Source organism: Cebus imitator, unplaced genomic scaffold (assembly GCF_001604975.1).
Source record: "Cebus imitator isolate Cc_AM_T3 unplaced genomic scaffold, Cebus_imitator-1.0 Scaffold814, whole genome shotgun sequence".
Classification (NCBI taxonomy): Eukaryota; Metazoa; Chordata; class Mammalia; order Primates; family Cebidae; genus Cebus; species Cebus imitator.
Genome location: NW_016108129.1, coordinates 166,044 through 187,989, shown reverse-complemented (window position 1 = coordinate 187,989; position 21,946 = coordinate 166,044). Strand labels below are relative to the sequence as shown.

The 21,946-nt window shown below is 40.9% G+C and overlaps 1 gene segment (V, D, J or C); it reads right to left on the bottom strand.

Moving 5' to 3' along the window:
• Positions 1 to 16,612: 16,612 nt before the first annotated feature.
• LOC108297552 lies at positions 16,613 to 17,168 on the bottom strand. The segment is given in 2 exon segments: positions 16,613 to 16,983; positions 17,068 to 17,168. Coding segments are annotated over 2 exon segments (417 nt in total).
• Positions 17,169 to 21,946: the final 4,778 nt, after the last annotated feature.

The following is a 21,946-nucleotide window of genomic DNA, read 5'->3' as shown; positions in this document are numbered from 1 at the left end:
AGGTCTCTCCTTTCAACTATCCAGTCTAGTCTTAGCTGTTTATTTCATTCTGTGGTTCTGCCGTATGGGATAGACAAATGTCAGGCATATCTATTCAGCTGTGATGCTAATGCATGGACATTGCATATTCCTAGCCATCTCCAAAAACTGTCATCCTCTGTGTATCACCAAAATATGGCATGTCAGTCTGTATCTTGTCAACCCTGAATAACAGACACAAAGAGACTCTAAAACGTAATATTTACTCCAGGATGTGTATTGCAATTGAAATGTCTGTGGGGGCATTCAGGCTGGTAAAGGCAAATAAAGAATTAAGGAAAAATAAGGAAGTTTACATAAGCGGTTTTGATGCAATTATCCTGGGCAGGAAGGATCAGTCACAGGGTTGACATTGCTGTGAGTTTGAACATGCAGTTGCTGGGCAGATACACTTGGAGAAGTAATTATTTGAAGGCTATGGTGGCCTCTGTGCAAGGTTGTGGCTGTGCAGAGTCTACTTATGACAGTTCTTGCTCTCAGAAATATGTGTGTTAGACCCTCCTTCATGGCCTTCCACAGCTTCATTCATTAGAGTTTTAACATAAGTGGCTCCATTTTGATTCTGATACATTTCACAAGCTCTTTCTAACACTCCTTCTGAAATAGATGACTCTGACAGTTTGCATAGAACAGGATTAATTCCACATCCACACCCCATTTTGTTCAAGTAAATTTATCCTTTCACTACTAATGGCCAATTGCATTCCCAGATGAGTCTACACACCACACAGTGGAGGGTCCTGAGCAAATGGGGAGAGAAGGAAGCCCATCAGCCTCTCCCATGTGGCTGCAGGAGCCACAGCCTGAGCCCCACCTGAGCTCCAAGAAAATGCCTTGAGGCCTGGAATGTATACCTTGGAGACTATGTGTTTCTTCTTCAGGAAGCAGGAAAAGCAAATATAAAGGCAAGAACAAACACTGCAAAGGAAGAAAATGAAATAGAATCAAAAGAAGCCCCAGATCACTGCTGATGCTGATTGGCTTTAGTGTCAGGAGAAGAGTCAGACATGAAATTTGTGAGGTTCTACATGACACTGACCCTGGCCCAGCCTCTTGGTTGGCTGTGATCTAACTGCTTAAAGACTGTTCTCGTATGGGAATCTCCCTGAGGTTTCTGTCCTGGGTCTGATTGGAGAAGACTCACCAGGTGCCACTGAGTTTCCTCAGGACACTGATGCTGGTGACCACGGTTGAGGAATGTTCATCTCTGTAAGCGTCATCTGCATTTTGTGCATGTGAGAACAGGTCCTCATATTAAAATGATCTTTTTAATATTATGTCGAGAGGGATAGCATTAAGAAAAATACCTAATGTAGATGTCGGGGTGACAGATGCAGCAAGCCACCATGGCATGTGTATACCTAAGTAACAAACCCGCTTGGTCTGCACATGTTCCCCAGTACTTAAAGTGTAATTTAAAAAAATAAAAATATGAAGATATGATAATAGTAAGCACGGAATTCTAAACTTAGAAAGTTTCACTAGAGAAACTGTCAGAAGAAGATGAAGACCCACATCCTGACAGGAAATCAGCCTCCTTCTGCACCTACCTCTGGGGCTGACTCTGATCAGTGGGTCCCGAGCGCCCCCTGCAGCTGATTCCCCTGAGTTTTCCTGCAGGAGGTTTGTGTCTGGGCTCACACGGGCCTCCCCTCACTATGTATATTGCACAGTAATACACGGCCGTGTCCTTGGCTCTTAGGCTGTTCATTTGCAGAAACAGCGTGTTCTTGGCGTTGTCTCTGGAGATGGTGATTCGGCCCCTCACAGTCTGCGTAGTATGTGCTACCATCATTACCAATAGCTGAGACTCACTCCAGTCCCATCCCCGGAGCCTGGCGGACCTAGCTCATGGCATAGCTACTGAAGGTGAATCCAGAGGCTGCACAGGAGAGTCTCAGGGTCCCCCCAGGCTGAACCAAGCCTCCGCCAGACTCCACCAGCTGCACCTCACACTGGACACCTGCACACCCTTGTTAGAAACTGTTACACATATTTACTGTTTACCTCACTCATATCCATTCACACTCATTTTTCTATTTCTCCATGAATTACCTTTCAAAATAGCAACAAGTAAAATCTAGCTCAGCACAATCTCCATGGTGAGTTCAGTCTCTGTGTTCATTCGTGATCACCAAATGCAAACACCTGAAAATCCCAGGGCTGGGCTCCTCTCCCAGAGCTGGAGGGTCAGGGCTGGGCTGGTTTTCAACAGCAGAGGGAGGGCTCTATTTGCATGTTTCCTGCTATATAACAAGATCTGGGGTAAGACGCCTGAGGAGAGAGTGGGGCTCAGAGCACAGGACAGTGTCCTGCGGGAGATTTGTGATATTGATGGCATTTGGAATTGTGATTTCTTATTATAAGTTTTCTTCTATGATAAAACCTTAAAACCTATGAAAGTTATAATTTTGTAATTTCTGTTTTAAAACAGTTATATTGTGGTACAATAGATCTACATAAATTGCATATATTTAAAGTTAGCACCAATCACCTTTTATTTTTACATATGTAGAGAAAACATGATATGTGGTATTAATGTTATTTCCACGTTACAGGTGAAAAATCACCAGCAAAAGCACAGATGGGTTGTAATATAAATATACAGCTGAATTTTATTTGGCTTTGAAAAGAAGGAAATTCTGACATTTGCAACAACACAGATGCACCTGGAGGACGTGATTCTAACTGGAATAAGTCAGATGCAGAAAGGCAAATGCTTCATGATCTCATTTACATGTGGAATCTAAAATGTCCATGCTCTTAAAGCAGAGAGTAGAATAGTGGGTCCCAGAACCTGTGAGGAGAGGGAAAAAGGGTGATGTTGGACAAACGGCACAGAATTTTAGTTGTGCAGGTTGAATGATCTCTGGAGATTTAATGTACAGCAATATTCCTGTATTTAATACTGTATCATAAACGTGATTTTTGCTAAAAAGGTAGATATTAGGTGTCCTCATGTGACACACACACATGCAGTGCATTCAAAATAAATGGTAGCTCTGAGAGAAGATGGATATACAAATTACCTTGACCATGATGAGCCTTTCACAATGTGTATCTGATACGATTTTTATCTGTGTCCTTTCCCAAATCCTATGTTGCAACATAATCCTCAATTGTGAAGGTCGGACTTGGTGGGAGATGACTGGGCCATGGGGTGGTTATTTCATGGATGGTTTGGAACCAGATCCTGGTGTTGTTCTCATGACAGTTTGTGAGTTCTCACAAGATCTGATTGTCCAATAGTGTGTAGACGCCGCCCTCTTTCCTGTGGCTCCTGCTCTGGCCATGTGATGTGCCTGCTCCCCTTTGTCTTCTGCCATGAATCTAACTTTCCTGAATCTTCCCAGAAGGACAAGCCACTGCACTTCTACAGTCTGCAGAAACAGGAGCCAATTAAACATCTTTTTTTTCCCCTCAGATTACTCAGTCTCGGGCATTTCTTTATAGCAGTGTGAGAATTGACTAATACATCATCAAAATATCAAGTGGGGCACCTTAAACACATATATTATTAAAATATTTCAATCATACCTTAAAAACTAAAAAAATCAAACTTAGTCTTAGAAAAAAGCAATACATACTTCATATTTTCTCAATAAAAATGAGACAACATAGGAAAACATACACTAAGACATTTCTAACAGCTTTGCTTATAATACTTATAAACTGGAAAGAAATTTAAAATCCATTAACAAGAAAATAAACCAAAATATTGTCATTTATTTACTTAATGGACTGACTCAGATGTAAAATCTTTCTCCTTCTCTCTCTCTCCCTCTTTCTCCATATGTACATGAAAACATTGAGATTTCATATCAGAATCAGTCCATTAATTGAATAAATGACAATATCTTGATCTAATTTTATATATTAAATAACATGAATTAACCTCAAAAATACTAAAGTAGCCCCTTACCAAAATAGGTCTATAATGTTTGATTACATTTATATAAAGCTCAAAACAGAAAAAAAAAAATAGGTCTATAGTATCAGAAATCAAAACATTTCCCCAATATAGGTGTTGACCGCTGGCACAGAGAAAGTCCCGTGCTGGGGGGATGGACTTGTTTTTCAGGCTACCTTAGGTTTTGGGAACAAGGATATTCACATTTGACAGAAACTCTCCAGTGACACATTTCAAATCTATGCATTAATTCTTACATGGAAATTTTATCTCATAAAAACAAAAAAATGTAGAATAGTTTAAAATTCAGCAAATAGTAAAATTAATATTAAACACTATTCAAACTATGAACATTATTACATGAATTAATAAAATCCATTCAGGTATGCCTATTAAAATTAAATCTCAGAAATCAAAAAAAATGGTAACAACTGAAACTTAATAAGCATACATTTCAGAAAGGAAAAAAATTGTCAAGACATTTGGAACATGTATTTTTTAATCAAATGTCACTATATTATTTATACAATATTGTAACCTATGCATTAGTGTAAATTACTAATATTTTGTGTGATATTACAACAAAGAACAACTTTAAAAGATAAAAACATATTTGAGAGCACATGAACTAAATTGAATGTATTTCCAATGCTGGTCCAACTTTTACACCTGTAATAATACCCTGGTTTTGAGTGGGGCTTTGGAAAAAGTAATTCTTTTTTGTAAATTGAACAACAATTTATTAAGCACCTACTTTGTACCAGGAATTGTGCTAGGCACCCTTACTGTGTGCTGTTCCCAGACCAGAATCATCTACTTAGAAATTAAAACCAAGACCAGAACCATTGTTGCAACCATAAAAATTGGGGGGCAGGAGGCCGTACGTGGATGCAGGTGATTCCCAGGCCAGAAAACGCACCCACCAGAAACTTGTTTTCCAACTCTTGATAAGTCTCCACAAAACAGTTGTTTAAAAGCTTCTCAGTGTTGACAGAGAGGAACATTGTTGTCTCTGTGCCCCAGTGGGGCAGGCGCCTGGTGGACATTCAAATATTCTGAATGCTATTTGATAAAAAGAGCCCAATGGCCTGCTCTAAAGAATATCAATATTTGGATTAATCAGAGCTACTCGGGAGGCTGAAGCAGGAGAATTGCCTGAACCCAGGAGGTAGAGATTGCAGTGAACGAAGATTGCACCATTGCACTCCAGCCTGGGCAATAGAACAAGACTACGACTGGATGAAAAATAACGCTTTCTTTTTCAGTTTGAATGGTTGCAACAGCCTTTATGAAAAATATAAACGTCCCTGTCCTGACTGCCTAAATGTTTAACGTAGACCTAGTTCTGCATTCCTGAGTCAGAATCTTCCAGTTGTCCACACCCTCACAAAGCCAGAGAAGCGGGAGGAGATTTATCTTCTGGAAAGGAGTGAGTGGATGGTACAGCTGGTTTGGAAACACGACAAACTGCACCTGCATTTACAGAAGAACACACACAGGAGAACGTCCTAGTGCTGTCTGGTCTTGCACACACGTGTGGGACTCACGAGTGGGCCCAGGCCTCGCCAGCCCTAGTTATCAGTGCTGCGGATGGCGAGGTCTGGGCGGAAGTCGGGCAGGGCATCCAACTTCCGGTGCAGCAGGTCCGGAAGCTGTTCGCCTCCACCTCCAGGTGGCGCTGTGGGCGTTTGCTCGCCTCAGTGTCTGTCTTTAGGGAGCGCCCTCTGACTTCCGGGTTTTCCTTCTCTCGGCCGCCTGGAGCTTCTCAGACACAGCCGCGCTCTGACAGGAGCTGAGGATTTCACTTTGTTTTCGGAGACCTTTCAGCTCCGTCTCCTGTTCTCGGAGCTCCGCCTCCAGCCCCTCCGTCCTCCTCTTGAGCTGCGTGTTCTCCTCCTCCTCCCTGTGTGTGTCCCGGCCTCTTCCCCGGCTCCGCGCTGGCCGCCGCCTCCTGCAGCGCTGTGGTCCGCGGGGCGTGGCTCTCCTCAGGGGCTGCGGCTGCAGCTCCCGCTTCTGCTCGGCGGCCGCGCTGTGCGTCACGGAGATCTCAGCGCGTCCTTCTCAGACTTCCGGTGCGTGTCGGCTGCAGCGGTGGAAAGGCCTTTTCATCGCCGCCCTTGACACTGGATGCCGCAGCAGAAGATGGGGCTTCACGCCCAGATCATTCGGAACCGTGACTCCAGCTCTCGGTTTTCTCCTGGGCCTTGTCTTTGGGCATCTCGGCAGCTTCTTTCAGCTCCTGGAATTTCTCTGCAAACGTTTCCAGCTGCTGCTCAGAGGAAAACCCCAAACCAAACACCGTGTGGGCTCTGCTGTCGGCCCCCTGCCCAGACTTCTGTGGCGTTTTGGGGAAGGTCGTATTTGGTGCGATTGTGCTGTTGGTCACCGTGGCTCCGCCCACGCTGATGATACGATAGCGGTTCCTTGTGACGTCATAGAAGGAGGAAACGGCGACTGCTGCTTGCTCGCAGGATCCAGTTCTTCTTGATGTTGGGATCAATCTGGAAGACTTGGGCTCGGGTGAAGTTGGGCTGTTCTCCCAACTCCAGCAGTGCTCCGGCGGCCACTGTGACCCAGCCTCTCTGGCTCCCTCTGAGGCACATGCTGCAGCCCCTGCACACCAGCCTCAGCTCTGGCACTGCTGCAATCTGTGGGGCTGCCTGGGCGTGTGCTCTGGAAAAATAATTCTAAGAGATAAAAGAATAATGAAGCCTTCAGGAGGCAGCAGGGTGAATGAGTTTCTCAGGACAATCTAATCACACCTGGACAGGGCGAAAAATTCATGACCTAGGATGAATTTTAAAATATGTGGTTAAAATTTCATTGAAAATTGAGGAATTTTGACTGTATTGGGTACAAAGCTATATTATGATTTATGAATGCAATATGGAATAATTGAATTGAACCAATTGACACATATATCACCTCCAATCCTTATTTGTGTGTGTGTGTGTGTGTGACAAGAACATTTGAAATTTGTTCTTGGCTATTTTAACATAACCAGTAGACTATGTTTAAACTTACAAATAGACATCAATTTATGTAAACTATAGAGAATGGCTGAAATCAGTTATGAATTACTATAATTTAAATTTTGTTAATCATTAAGTTTTATTCTTTGGGGCATATTTCATAGTTATTTTATAATAAGATTAAATATTAAAGACTGCAGATGTATTCATAAGTTTGTGTATTTACACATATGTCTATAGATGGAAATTTATGTCCCCATAGCTATGTAGTTGCTGATATCAACAGTTGTTAATAAAACTCTAGAAGAATAAGTGCAAATTATTAGGAAAAAATTATTTCTTGAAGGCATATGTATTTTTTAAATGCCCCTACCTATAAATTTAAAAATTACTTAAGCACAAATAATTAAAAATTATTATAAATAAGTATATTAAAATATCTCAACCTCGTAAGACTCCATAGTCCTGCAAAAACAAGTCAGCCTTCTGCAGCTGAGACAGGAAACCTCCCCCTGCACATGCTCCTGGAAGCTGTTCTGTCCTCAGTGGGCGCCCCCTGGTGGCCCCATGCGCCCCTGCAGGGAGGTTTGTGTCTGGGCTCACACTGACCTCCACTCACTGTGTCTCTAGTACATTAATGGACGGCTGTGTCCTCGCTTTTAAGGCTGTTCATTTACAGATAAAGCGTGTTCTTGGAGTTGTCTCTGGAGATGGTGAATTGGCCCTTCACGGAGTCTTTGTAGTTTGTTCTACCCCCATAGGGATTAATTTCTCCAACCCACTCCAGCACCTTCCCCGGAGCCTGGTGGACCCAGTACATCCAGAAGTTCCTGAAGGTGAATCCGAGGCTGCACAGCAGAGTCTCTGGGACCCCCAAGGCTGTACCAAGCCTCTCCCAGACTCCACCAGCGGCACCGCACACTGGACATCTGCAAACACAGAGACACCTTTGTCATTAACTGCCACACATATCCACTGTTTGTCTCACTCATGTCCACTCACACTCAAAATCTCTAGTTCTCCATAAATCACCTTTTATATTAGTAAAAAGAAAAAGCCAGCTCAGCCCAAACTCCATGGTGAGTTCTCTGTGTTCAGTGCTGATCACTGAATAGAAACACCTGAGAATTCTGGGGCTGGGCTCCTTTCCTAGAGCTTCAGGGTCAGAGCTGGCTGGTTTTTATGAGCTGAGGGAGAGCCCTATTTGCATGTCTCCTGCTACAAAGCAAGCTCTGGGGTAGGGCAGCTGAGGAGAGGGCAGTGCCCAGAGCGAATGAGAGTGTCCTGGAAAACATTGGCGGTAATCCAATCTCTTGGGAAAATATAACTTCAGATTATGTGGTTGTGTGTTGATAATCATTTAACAGTCATCATTTATTTTACTATTACATAATTGCCAAATATCTTTAATTCAAATGTCAATGTTGCATGTTTAGAAAAGATAAATTATACACAGAACAGTGCAGTTGTGCAATGTGTCCAATATCACACATCTGGACAGAGTTAGTCCCATCTGTGCCTGTGTCTCCAATTACTGGAAGAAACTTCTCCCCTGATACACTGCTCCAGGGCAGTGTGGGACGTGTCTAGGGAGGTTTCAGGATGTCCTACCTATGATAACTACTTTATGTGATTTTGCCTTTTCTAGTGTTTATCTGAAATATAAAATATAAAATCAGTGTTCACATGTGTGTGCCTTCAGGAGTCCATGATTAGTCAAGTGCCAGTATTCATCTTTTTCTTTCTCTTTCTTAGACAATAGATTTATTTTTGTAGCAGCTTTATTAAAACCACTCTGTGGTTTCCCTGCTTGGTTGAGTCACCCCTGCTTGTCCCCTCCCTGCTACTCCCCAGGTTTTCCTTCTTTGCTCATCATCTTATCCTGTTACAGACTTCTATTCCTGGAGACCCAACAGTAGTCTTGAGTGACGATATCACCCATGTCCTGCTGACTTTTTTTTTTTCTTTTACTTAAATTTTTAAAGCTAACCTGGACATTACAATTGGTATTTCAAATTTATAACAACATCTTAGCATGCCTGAGGACAACTTTTGTATCACACACACACACACACACACACACACACACACACTAGTCTCCAAATACCCTTTCAATTTCCTACAGGGAAACACATGAGCCTGTTGTAGGAATTGTTTGCATTGGCCATGGGAACCATGATGAGGCATCCTCTTCTGAGGTTACAGGATCTCCACGTCCAAGGAGCAGAGAGACTGCAGGTAAGTAGAAGCCCAGTGTATCTGGATCTCGGAGAAGAATCACGGGACACCAAGTACAGCAGGACTGACCAAGAGGACCAGCTGTGGGAGACTTGGTATGAGGAGGACAAGGTGAGGCCTGGTCTTATGTCTCTTGTCCTTCCGTCTGTTGATGTGACGTGTCACAGTGACTGATTTGCATATGCTGGACCCTCCTTGCATCACTGGGACAAACTGTACTTGGTCATGACGAAGGAGTTTTTTTAATGTGTTGTTGAATTCTGTTTGCTAAGATTTCCTTGAGGATTTTTGCATCTATAGTGATCAGAGCTATTGGCCTGTAGTTCTTTATTAATGTCTTTGTCTGGTTTTCATATTAGGGCAATACTGGCCTCATATGCAAGTTTAAAGTACTCCCTCCTCTTTTTTAAAAAAATTATTTTGAGGAGGATAGGTATTATTTCTACTTTAAATGTTTTTCATAACAGCAATGAAGCCATTGAGTCCTGGGTTTTTTCTTCTCTGGGAGACCCTTCAGTACAGCTTCAAGGTTGTGACTTATTGGTCTGTTCACAGGTTGGTTTTCTGCTGGGCAACACCAGAGTCAAAGGTGATCTTGAGTCTAGTCTTTGTGCAGCCAATATTGTGGCATCAGCCACTTGTGTTTTATGGAATGGAAACAGAGGGCCAGTTTTGAAACAGGAATGACTGCTGACCCAAAAGAAGGGCACCCTCCAGAAGTGTCTCTGGTCTCAAGGTTGTGCCAGGCTGCAGCAATTTGGCTAAAGGGATGAGTGGTGGCCAGGGAGTATAGATTTTGCTCCTAATCTGGTGTAATACAGCTGCATGAATTCCTTCCAGCACTCCAAATTGAGCTCAGGGTTTGCAAGGACTGTGGAATTATTTTGTAGTAAGAATTGAACAATGAGAACACATGGATACAGGGAGGGGAGCTTCACACACTGGGGTGTGGGGGGAACTAGGGGAGGGACAGTAGGGGGTGGGGAGTTGGGGAGGGATAATATGGGGAGAAATGCCAGATATAGGTGATGGGGAGAAAGGCAGCAAACCACATTGCCATGTATGTACCTATGCAACAATCTTGCATGTTCTTCACATGTAGCCCAAAACATAAAATGCAATAAAATATATATTTAGAAAATAAAAAAGAATTCCTAATATGTGTGATTACAGTGGGGCAATCCAAACCCCCAAGAAAGGTTCTTCTACGTAACTTTTCTGACCAGGGATAATCCCACATGATTCTGTGTCAATGTGAGCCTTCAAGTAGGAAGCTGCAGAGACAGGGTGACTTCACACAGCCCTACTGGGCTTCTAATAACCACAAGGACCTCTCCTCTCCCCTGCTGTCCTCTTGGTCTCTCCCTTCAACATACCAGTCTAGTCTTAGCTGTTTATTCATTTTTGTGGTTATTTCATAAGGGGTTGGAAAATGTCAAGCACATTTAGTCAGCTGTCCTGCTGATGTGTATTGTTGTTGTTGTTTTGTTATGTTGTTTTACTTTTACTTAATTTTTGTGTGGCTAACCTGGACACTACAATTGGTAATTCAAATTTACAACAAAGTATTTTAAATTATGATTACCTTAGCTTCAGTAGAGCATACAGCTCTGCTTCTCTACAGCTCTCCATTTTTGTGTACTGTGTTGTTACATATTAGTACATTATAAATTACATGCACATTATTCAAATTTATAATTAACCTTATCTCCATAAATTATAGGCACATTATTCGAATTTATCATTACTCATATATCCATTTGTCTTAAATAATAAATGAATAGAACATGAGACTCTAGACAAAAATAAAATCGTATTGGCTTTCCTTACACAAATGTGATTACTTTACTGGGATTCTTTTCTTGTTGTTGTTCTTTATAGGTGAAAGATTTTTAATTATCCTCCACTCTTTTTTCATTTCAGCCTGTAGGACTCTATTTAGTATTTATCATTAGGAATTGGTGGTTTTGATGACTCTGTGGCTTTTGTTAATTTCTATTATCTTGAATTCTCCTTCACTTTTGCAGGTGTTCTTGCTAGTATGGAATTTTCGTTTGACAGTGTCTATTAGCACTTTTGATATGCCATTCCAGTGAGTTTTGCCTTTCTGATTTTTGGTGAGAAAAGAGTTGTTTATTTTATTAAGGACCTATCCTAAGTAATAACTATGCCTTAGATTCTAAGGGCTCAAACATATCTGGTATTTTCAGACACAGGAAACCGATGTGAAGAGATGAGTCTCTAAAAGCATGCATAACGACACTCCATGTGCACATAAACATGCTCACACACTCACACACACTCAACACCGTCACACGTAGAGTAACAGGTAATGACTCACCTACACAAACACACACAGGGGCACACACTCACCAAGGAATGCAAGTAACACATTCACACTCAAACAGCCCTGCACACACAAGCATTCAATCAATCACATTTATAAAAGTTTGATACACATACTCCCTCAAAAAAATCATGTTCATGCAAAGTAATAGAATCAGATACTGAAGGGCTCACTCACACACATTCAATATAACATACACTTTTACAAACTAACTCACAGACACAGGCATGCACAATCTCTCACACACTCCCTCAAAGACACAGTCTAACAATCTCAAACTAAATTACTCATTTTAAAATAAAATACAGACACACACAAGCTCACACACACAACGATCCAAGTATACACAGACTCATATTAAGGCTATTCTGTAGTCACAGAATTGAGACAGCAGCCATCCCCTGTCTCCATGGATATCATACTGTGGTAGAGGCTCAGCCCAACTTCTAGATTCTTCTCAGAGATGGCCAGGACTCCAGAGTTCAGGTTCTCATATGTTGCGTGACTTTTGGGATAATCCACACCTGAAACACTGAGTGGCTTTGTCTTCGACTACTTGATTATCACCTGCATATCAGTTGATGCAATTGTTTACCTTGTTTGGAAGGAAATAAAGTAAATTCAGTCTCGCTAGGCTAGATCAATGTATCTCTGTTCTCTTGGCAGCTTCAAATGTAGTCGAAAATAGGACAGTTTCAATAAACACTGCAGCTCTTACAACGCTTTCCTGGTCAGCTGGTCCAGCAGCATGGGGACTCCAGTAGAATATTCATTTTATGGTCCTAATTCTGTTTCCACTGTGGACACATTCCTTCTTATGTACCAGGACTTCCAGTCCATCAAAGCCTAGGATGATGGAGATGAAAATAAATATTCTTCAAATTTTCATCATAAATGTGGCAAGAAAACCTGATATTTTTGCCCATCGGTTTCCATACCCAGGTGTTGTAGCTCCTGACCACAAGGCACTATAATTCTCACTGTTGCAGGGAATTCACAACTCCCTGGAGGATAGTGTTGTCCTCAAAATGGACTTTTTTTGAGATTATGTTTTTTATTATAAAACAGTGGCAGAAAACATCTTGTGTAAATCTCACATCAGAATGTGGAGACTGAAGTAAATCCTTTCATTGTTCTACCGAGGTTTCTGTTTCTGTGCAAACGTGAAAGAGGAATGTCTGCTGGATCCCATGCTCACATTCCATAATCACATCTCCTATCCTGAAACAACAGCTGCTTTCCTTCATGTTGGAACATATTGTATAGTATTTCAGGCTAAGAAATGAAATATTCAGGAACTTGGACAGTGCACTAGTAACTTCTATGTGATAAAAGAACACACACATGTAGAGATAACAGTCAATCCTTCTAAGTATAAATGACTACCTATCAAGTTTGGACTTTATTTACATTATTCAAATTGTCTTCATTCACAGGTGGGTAACATTACAAGGTGTCATTATTTTGTTAGACAAATGTGATATCCATCACTATCAGCTCAGGCCCAGTTTGAGATGCTAGGACTGTCTGTTGGGAGGAATGTAAACTCAGCCTTCATTGCACATGTAAGGGAAAGCTCTGATATAAAGAGGGAGGACCCTGGAACTTGAGTAGAAGCAATGATTAGCCTGCAGAGGATGTTGTACTATGAGTTCTCCACACCGTCTGATCCACAAGAATAGATTTTCGTTACTTTCAGCTGCTGGCTCCTTTATTTTTTAATTATTATTTATTGATTAATTTTTTTAATGTACTTTAGGTTCTGGGGTACATGTGCAGATCTGCAGATCATGCAGGATTTTGGCACAGGTACATACATGGCAAGGTGGTTTGCTGCCTTCATCTCCTCATCACCTATATCTGGTATTTCTCCCCTCATTACCTCTCCCCACCCTCCCCACTCCCACTATACCTCCCTTAGCCCCCCGCCTACTGACCCCAGTGTGTGATGCTCCCCTCCCTGTGTCCAAGGTGTTCTCATTGTTCAACACCCGCCTATGGGTAATAACATGTGGTGTTTGGTTTTCTGTTCTTGTGTCAGTTTGCAGAAAATGATGGTTTCCAGATTCATCCATGCCCCATGAAGAACATGAACTCATCACTTTTGAGGTCTGCATAGTATTACATGGTATATATGTGCCACATTTTCTTTATCCAGTCTATTGATGATGGACATTTGGGTTTGTTGCAGGTCTTTGCTATTGTAAACAGTACCCCAATGAACATACATGTGAATGTGTCTTTATAATAGAACAAATTATAATTCTTTGGGTATATACCCAGTAATGGGATTGCTGGGTCAAATGGCATTTCTATTTCTAGGTCCTTGAGAAATCGCCACACTGTCTTCCACAATGGTTAAACTAATTTGCATTCCCACCAACAGTGGAAAAGTGTTCCCATTTCTCCACATCCTCTCCAGCATATGTTGTCTCCAGATTTTTTAATGGCTCCTTTATTTTAAATATTATTTTATTTATTTTTATTTTACTTTACATTCATTTTATCCCATTTCCTGAATATGTAAAAAAAACGAAGTACCTATAAATTTTAAATTTAACAATCAATCATTAGTAGAAGTAACAAAAATAATGGTTATGAGGAAGATGCCAAGTAGAGATTCCAGAAAATAAAACAAATAAATAAACAAGTTATGTATGTTTAGAGTGATACCTGAGGACACAAACTCTGAGAACCTTGTGCTGAATTGTGTATGAAGTTTAATTATATTTAATGTCCAAAATGCTGGTCATTTCAGTAAAAAAGAAATTTGTACGTGGTCTGCTCATATAAGGAATTTGAAAGGGATGAAATCACAAACTTGCAAAACCAGGTGACACTTGGTGTATTCAGTATTCACCCTTTTCCATATTGCTAGGAAGAGAGAATGGATGGGCTATACCTTCCTGGGAAATGAGAGAAGTGGTTTTTAAGATGGTTCTCCAGGGGAGTTGTCAATTCAATCACTCCAACCATGCTCTGATACAGGATGGAAGAACTAGACTTGCTGAGTCTTCGGGCTTTCATTTTTCTACCATGCCGGATGCTTCTTGCCATGAAACATTATAATCCAAGTTCTTCAGCTTTTTCACTCTTGGGCTCACACCAGCGGTTTGCCAGGGGCTCTTCAGCCTTTGGCCACAGAATGAAGGCTGCACTGTTGGCTTCCCAACTTTTGAGCTTGTGGGACTCAGACTGGCTTCCTTGCTCCTCAGCTTGCAGATGGCCCATTAAGGGACTTGACCTGTGATGGTGTGAGTCAATACTCCTTAATAAACTCCCCTTCAAATGTGTGCATCTATCCTATTAATTCTGTCCCTCTAGAGAATCCTGACTCATACAATGAGAAAAGTGAAGACGTCACTACATCAACCACATTTCACTGATGAGAACTTGTCCCACAGAGAGCAGGGATGTGCAGGAAATACAGAGGGGTTGGGGGATATTGTCCGTAAAATAACAGATGCAGCAAAACTGAATTCCCCCATGGAAGGAAGGTTTAAATGTTTGTTCAGAGCTAATGATGGCTTCTGTCACGACCTCCACAAGGTTTCAGAAATAGTTTCTATTAACAAATGTAATACTTTACCTGGGTTTTCTCCCCATAGCTTATACTTGCTCTCTAGTCAGCACCAAAGAATGATGTCTTCAGAATTTTCCCTAATCTTCTGTGAACTCCTGGTGCAGTTCCTGGAAGAAAAGCCTGCATGGGGAAGGGAGCCCTCCTCATGTGCAGCCCTGAAGCCACCACACCATCTCATCCACCACTGCCCTTCAGTCACTTAGTCAACATTTCTGAGTTAACCTTCCTTAAACATGGCATTTGGCAGTGTCTTCCCTATTTTAAAAAATACTTAAGTTCTGCTTATCCCTGCAGACACCTATCCTTTCTGGAATGCAGGTTGTTTTGAGTGTGTAGTAATTGAAAATTGATAGAAGGTTTGTGTGCAACTTGTCATCTTACAGAGTGTACCCACCATGGGGTTGACACCAACAAGCAAGCAGGTGGACTCCCTCAGCTGGAGAACAAGGCATTTCCGTAGCCAGTGACCCCAGTGGGTCTCTCACCCTCCAAGACCAATCGGGCTCATTTCTCTGGCTAGTGTACATCCCACAAGGGGGACCAGTGCCCGCCCAGGAGAGGGTTACTTCTATTTACCTCCCATTTTCTGAATGGAAACTATTGCTTCTGCCTGAAATGCATGCATGTGTTTTTATTTTCTGTAAAAGGGACTCACACAGAAACACCCACCAAACATTACAGTGAATCTAATGGAACTATAGAGAACCATACATGATGTGCCTCATGGCCATGGTCTCCACTTCTCATTGAAGAACATTCCTGATGGGATTCACCAGAACTTGCTGGCTTTCCATAGACATGGATCTACCTCTAAGCACTTTGGGACCTTAACTTCTGAGAGGGAAAGAAATTACAGAACCTATAGGAAATATCCATTTTATCAATCCTCTAAGGAGGACTCCTAATAGGAATAGCCCCACCCACTTTTCCTATAACTGGCATCATTCCCAGGAACCCACTTCAAACACCTGTGGTACTTCAAGATAATTTAAGCTTGGTATGCCAAGGAACAGCTAGAAGAAGAAAGAAACGATCTGTCCATGTAAGCCCATTCTTTCTAACATATTTATGACTCTGGAGCAGGACAGTTATAGTGGGGCAGGCTGTGCATATATGAAGAGGGGCACAGGGGAGCTCTCTGCACCTTCTGTTCAATTTTGCTGTGGTCTTAAAACTACTTTTTGATACATTTCATGTGAAAAGGGTGGCAGAGACATTTTGGAATACATTTTGGCCAGTTTTTAGGAATGATATTTAGTCTTAGTCATGTTACAATAAATTGAGCTCCAAATTATTTATCTATCTGATTTTAAAACTTAAGTCTGCCAAAGTCTCCATGGGAAACTTTCCATCAGCTTGATTGATTGTTGCCTTTACCATTCTGACAATCTTGCATATGCAGCCACCTTTGAAAGAAATATTTCCTGTGTAGTGTGCATACATGTTTCTATTACTCATGTTCCTCAATTGCTTAGCCCATTTTCTAAACAACTTTAAAGATTGTAAGCCCTGTAATCTCAAATTCAGTGCCGCTGCCCACTCCCTGGGGTTTCTGACACTCTCAGGATGTTGTTTTCACACTGTGTGTCTTTTGCACAGTAATACACGGCTGTATCCTCAGATATCAGGCTGCTCAGCTCCATGTAGGCTGTGCTTGTGGATGTGTCCCTGGTTATGGTGACTCTGCCCTGGAGCTTCTGTGTGTAGTTTGTGCCACCACTACTAGGGTAGATCACTCCCACCCACTCGAGCCCTTGTCCAGGGGCCTGTCGCACCCAGTGCATATAGTAGCTGGTAAAGGTGTATCCAGAAGCCTTGCAGGAGACCTTCACTGAGGCCCCAGGCTTCTTCACTTCAGCCCCAGATTGCACCAGCTGCACCTGGGAGTGGGCACCTGTGGAGAAGAGACAGGAGTGAGTGAAGTCTCACTTGACTGCCCTGGTTTCTTCCTCTGCCCTGGGACTGGGGAGCCCCTTACCTGTTGCCGCTGCCACCAAGAAGAGGATCCTCCAGGTCCAGTCCATGGTGAGGAGCTGTGCTCTAGAGGCTTCTCTCGAGGAGGGGTGTGGTTGTTAGGTGATGCTCTCAGTCACAGAGATCTCTATATTCACCTCAGTTATTTGCATACTTATGAAGGATGCTATTTAATAGCCCAATTCCTGACCCAGTATGAGAAAGAGCAAATATATGACACATGGACGACACAGTTGTAGAAGCTGAAGGTTCAATCCATAATCCTGTTAGAAGCCATGGGTCCCCAACACATCCCTGAACTCTGTGTTGAGAGAGCCCCCTTCACTGGGTAACAAGCTGCCCCAGGACACACATGTCATTTTGAACCCACATTTGAATGTCTCAGGGGCAACTTGAACCATTTCTAGACCTTAATATGGGAATACGTTATTTTGGGAATGAGTGTGTTTCTCCAAAAATTTCTCTTATTTATAAGAAAGAATCTCTTCCTGATCTCCAACTGCTTACTATTAAGAGATTTAGCTGAATTTGAAATCCCCATTGTAAAAGTGGTTCTCATTATAACATCCAGTTTGATAAATGCTCACAATTGAACAGGATGTTTTTACAAACATCACCAGTCCTTGTGAAATACTAATTTTAGATATCCTTAAAGGAAATCCCAGGCCCTGAGAGGAACCCCTCCCCAGCCTCCTGTGCACCTGCTCTGGGCCAGCAGCCTGTGCTGGGTGTGTCCTGAGCGCCCCCTGCAGCCCAGTCCCAACCCTGCAGGGATGTTTCTCTCTGATCAGAATATATTCCCACCAGTGTCTCTAGCCCAGTATAAATTGGCTGTGCCCTGGCTCGGAATTCTCCTTTATTGATGTGATATGCTTCTCACAGCATCTTTTGGAATATTAAATTGGCCTTAGGAAACCAGCGAACTCTGCAGGGAAACCCCAAGAAAAGATCTCCTGCATCATCAGGGAGCCCTTTCCTGGAGCTCAAGAGGCACTGAATCATTAGACACATGGTGAATCCAAAAACTCTTCAGGAGTTTGGAGGAGACTCCTATTTCCTTTAGGGTCCTGCAGTTTGTTATTGCATCTTAGAATACCTACAGGTGCAAGTTCTGTGGCTAGAAGCCCACTCCAAATCTGCTATTCAAATCACACACAGGCACACACACACACACACACACACACACACAGGCACACAGGCACACACACACACACACTGTGGCAAATTTTTATTTTTACATTAATGGATCCCATTGAGAAGTGCTTACACATTGAATTCACCTGGTCTCACTTTGGAACTCTGCAGATGCCCCGTGGAAAGTAAATTTGAGACCATGAAGGTGAAATCATTTTATTGAAGTTGCTGGTGTCAGCCGCTCCAAATTGCTCTATTTACCTTAACATTTTTTCTCCTATTTTCCTCCTCCGATAGAGTTTGTGCATTACCACGCTCTCGTATTTAACCCGTGTTGACTAAACTGGTGAGAACATAATGTGTGGAACACAGAAGCGTTACATGTTCTTACCGCTGAATTGTAATGCTGTAGTGGTCTCCTTTCTCTGGGCTGTGACCTATACAGGAAGTCTCCAGGTGTGAAGCTGATTGTTGCTCTTTTGTGGCTGGAACATCACAGGAGAATTTTCTTAAATGTACCCTCATTGGCTAATTTTACCAATTTTCATGATAGAGGAAGGCTGCTGGTATGGGCTTGTCATGGGGATGGATTACTTTCCTCACACAGATGAGAATCTAAAAATGCCCTTCCCATGTTTTCTCTTTCTGAAGGAGGTCTGGGTGTATTTATCAGAGATTAGGTGTCCTGGTAATAGAGCCGTGCAGGGATCTATGTGGATTTTCACCCTGAGAACCTGGGGGTTCCTGGAGGAAAGGGCAATGAGAGCATGGGGTGTGGGGCTCCCAGCATCTCTCACCCTCATGCTAGTCCTGACATGCCCTTTATGTTCATTTAGTTCAGAATTTCATATAACAAACCACGCAGCAAAGCTCATTTAAATTATTCATGCTCAGGCCATATTGGAGCAGCAGCTGAGTATAATAATCACATTGCACTCAGACAAATCTGGGCCCAATCCAATTTTTACCGTAGCTCAGAGCAGCTTTACTGACTCACTTCACTAGGAGATTATTTCTTCCCTGAAAGAACTGTAAGGGTTGTTATAGAGCCCCTATGGGGTTGGATTTCTTTGTGTCGGCCTGTCATGCAGGGTATTCTGAATGATGTAGACCTTTAAATTTAGATAGTAATTTTTCCTGGTTGTCTAACTGTGTGTAGATGCCTGCCCCTCCTTCCTGTGGCTCCTGCTCTGGCCATGTGATGTGCCTGCTCCCCTTTGTCCTCTGCTGTGATTCTAAGTATCCTGAGTCTCCCCAGTAGGAGAAGCTGCTACACTTCCTGTAAGCCTGCAGAACCGTGAGTCAATTAAACATCTTTATTTTTTCAAATTACTCCGTCTCAGGCGTTTATTTATAGCAATGTGAGAATGGAATGATACATCATGAAAACATAAAGTGGTGCACCTTAAACATACACATTTATATTTTTTTCTATTATAACCCAATACAACTGAAAAATTTAAACTTACTCTTATGATCAAGAAATGCATACTTCATATTTTCTTAATAAAAATAAGGTAACATAGAAAAACTTACACTAAGGTATTTGTAACAGCTTTGCTTATAATACTCAAACTGGAAACAAAATTAAAGTCCACTGACGAAAAATAGATCAATATATTGTTATGCATTTACTTAATATAGTGACTCAGATATAAAATCTCTGTCCTTCCCCTTTCTCTCTGTCTCTATTTTATTAAAATAAAAGTATTCTCTTACCAACATCAAATAAAAGTGGAGTCTTACCAAAAATGCCTATAATGTTAGATTCTATTTATATGAAGTTCAAAACCGAAAAACATGGATCCATAGTGTCAGAAATCAAAACACTTCTCCATGTAGGTGTTGACTGCAAGCACAGGGAAAGACCCGTGTTTGGGGGATGAACTTGCTCTTCAGGCTACCTTAGGTGTTGGGGACAAGGGTACTCACATTTGACAGAAACTCTCTAGTGGTACATTTCAGATCTATGTATTCTTCTTATATATACATTTTATCTTGTAAAACATGAAATAAAAAAGTATAAAATACTTTAAAATTCAGCAAATAATAAAAATAACATTAAAATCTTATCCAAAATATGAACATGAATTAATAAAGTACATTCTAGTATACCTACTAAAAGTAAATTCCAGAAACCAAAAAGATAAGGGTAACATCATAGAGAAACAAAAGTAGTCAAGACATATGATGAACATGTATTATTTTTTCCAATCAAATGTCTTTAAATTATTTATACAAGATTTTAGCCTGTGTCATAAGTATAAGTTACTATTTTGTGTTATATTACAACTGAGAACAACTTTTACAGAGAAAAGAATATTTGAAAACATATAAACGAAGTGGAATTTATCCTCAATGTTGGTCCAACGATTACACCTCAAAGTTCTAATAATACTCTGATTTTGAGTGGGTCTTTGGAAAATTAATTTTAAGAGATAAAAGAATAATCTGTAATAAAGAGACATCAACAGCCCATATCAGAAAGAAATTGAAAATATGTAATACAAATCAAGTCCTGAGAAGAAACCTTAAACCATTGGAACAGTCTCATGTATAGTAGGTTGTAACATGTTTATTGTTAAAATTATCAAGTTTATGTTGTTTTGAAAAATTAAAGCAAAACATAATAAAATGAAGTGTTTGTGTGTTTATTTGGTGCAGCAGAATGTTGAGAGAACTGAAGATCCCTGTAATTTTGAGGAGGTGGCCTAATCCAAGGAGAGAGAGGCTTCAGGTCCTGTGTATACACATGTTTTTTCTGATTGTGCCCATTGAAGAGAAAGAAGCATGAGTGAGTTACTCAGGACAATCCAATCAGATCTGGATGGGTAGAAAAAATTCATGACCCAAGATAGATTAAAAAATATAATTAAAGTTTCATTAAAAAATGGGAAATTTTGGTTGTATATATTTATGGGGAACAAAGCTATGTTATAATTTGTGAATACAATATGGAATAACTGAATTAAACTAATCGACACATATATTACCTCTCTGTGACTATGGTCAACTCCTGCGTGGGTAAGTGTTTTGATTTATGGCACTGTAAATCCATGTTTTTCTGTTTTGAGCTTCATATAAATGGAATGTAACATTATAGACCTTTTTTGGTAGGGACTACTTTTGCTATTTTTGAGGTGTATTCATACCTCAAATTTACAAATCTTTATCATTTTTGTGACTAGAACGTTTGAAATTTGTTCTTGACTTTTTAAATGACCAATACATTATATTTAAGCTTACAAATAGACCTCAATTTATGTAAACCATAGAGAATCATTGAAATCAAGTATACATAACTCTAGTAATTTATATTTAGTTTATCATTAAGGTTAATTCTTTAGGACATATTTTAGAATTGTTCAATTATAATGTTAAATATAAATTACTACACATGTACGTGTAGGTTTGTGTATTTGCATATATGTCTATAGATGTAAATTAATGTCCCTATAGCTATGTAGTTACTGATATCGACAGATGTTAATAAAGGTCTAGAAGAATAAGTGCAAATAACTGGGAAGAATTATTTCTTGAAGGTATATATCTTTAAAAATACCCCTACATAAAAATTTTAAAATTACAAAAACACAAACATCCATGAAAATATTACATATGTATATTATAAATCTATTATAACTAAAAATAATAAAATACTGTAAACTTATAGGACTCCAGAGACTTGCAAAAAGAAATCCACTTCTTGCGTCTCAGAAAGGAAACCTCCCCCTGCACCTGCTCCTGGG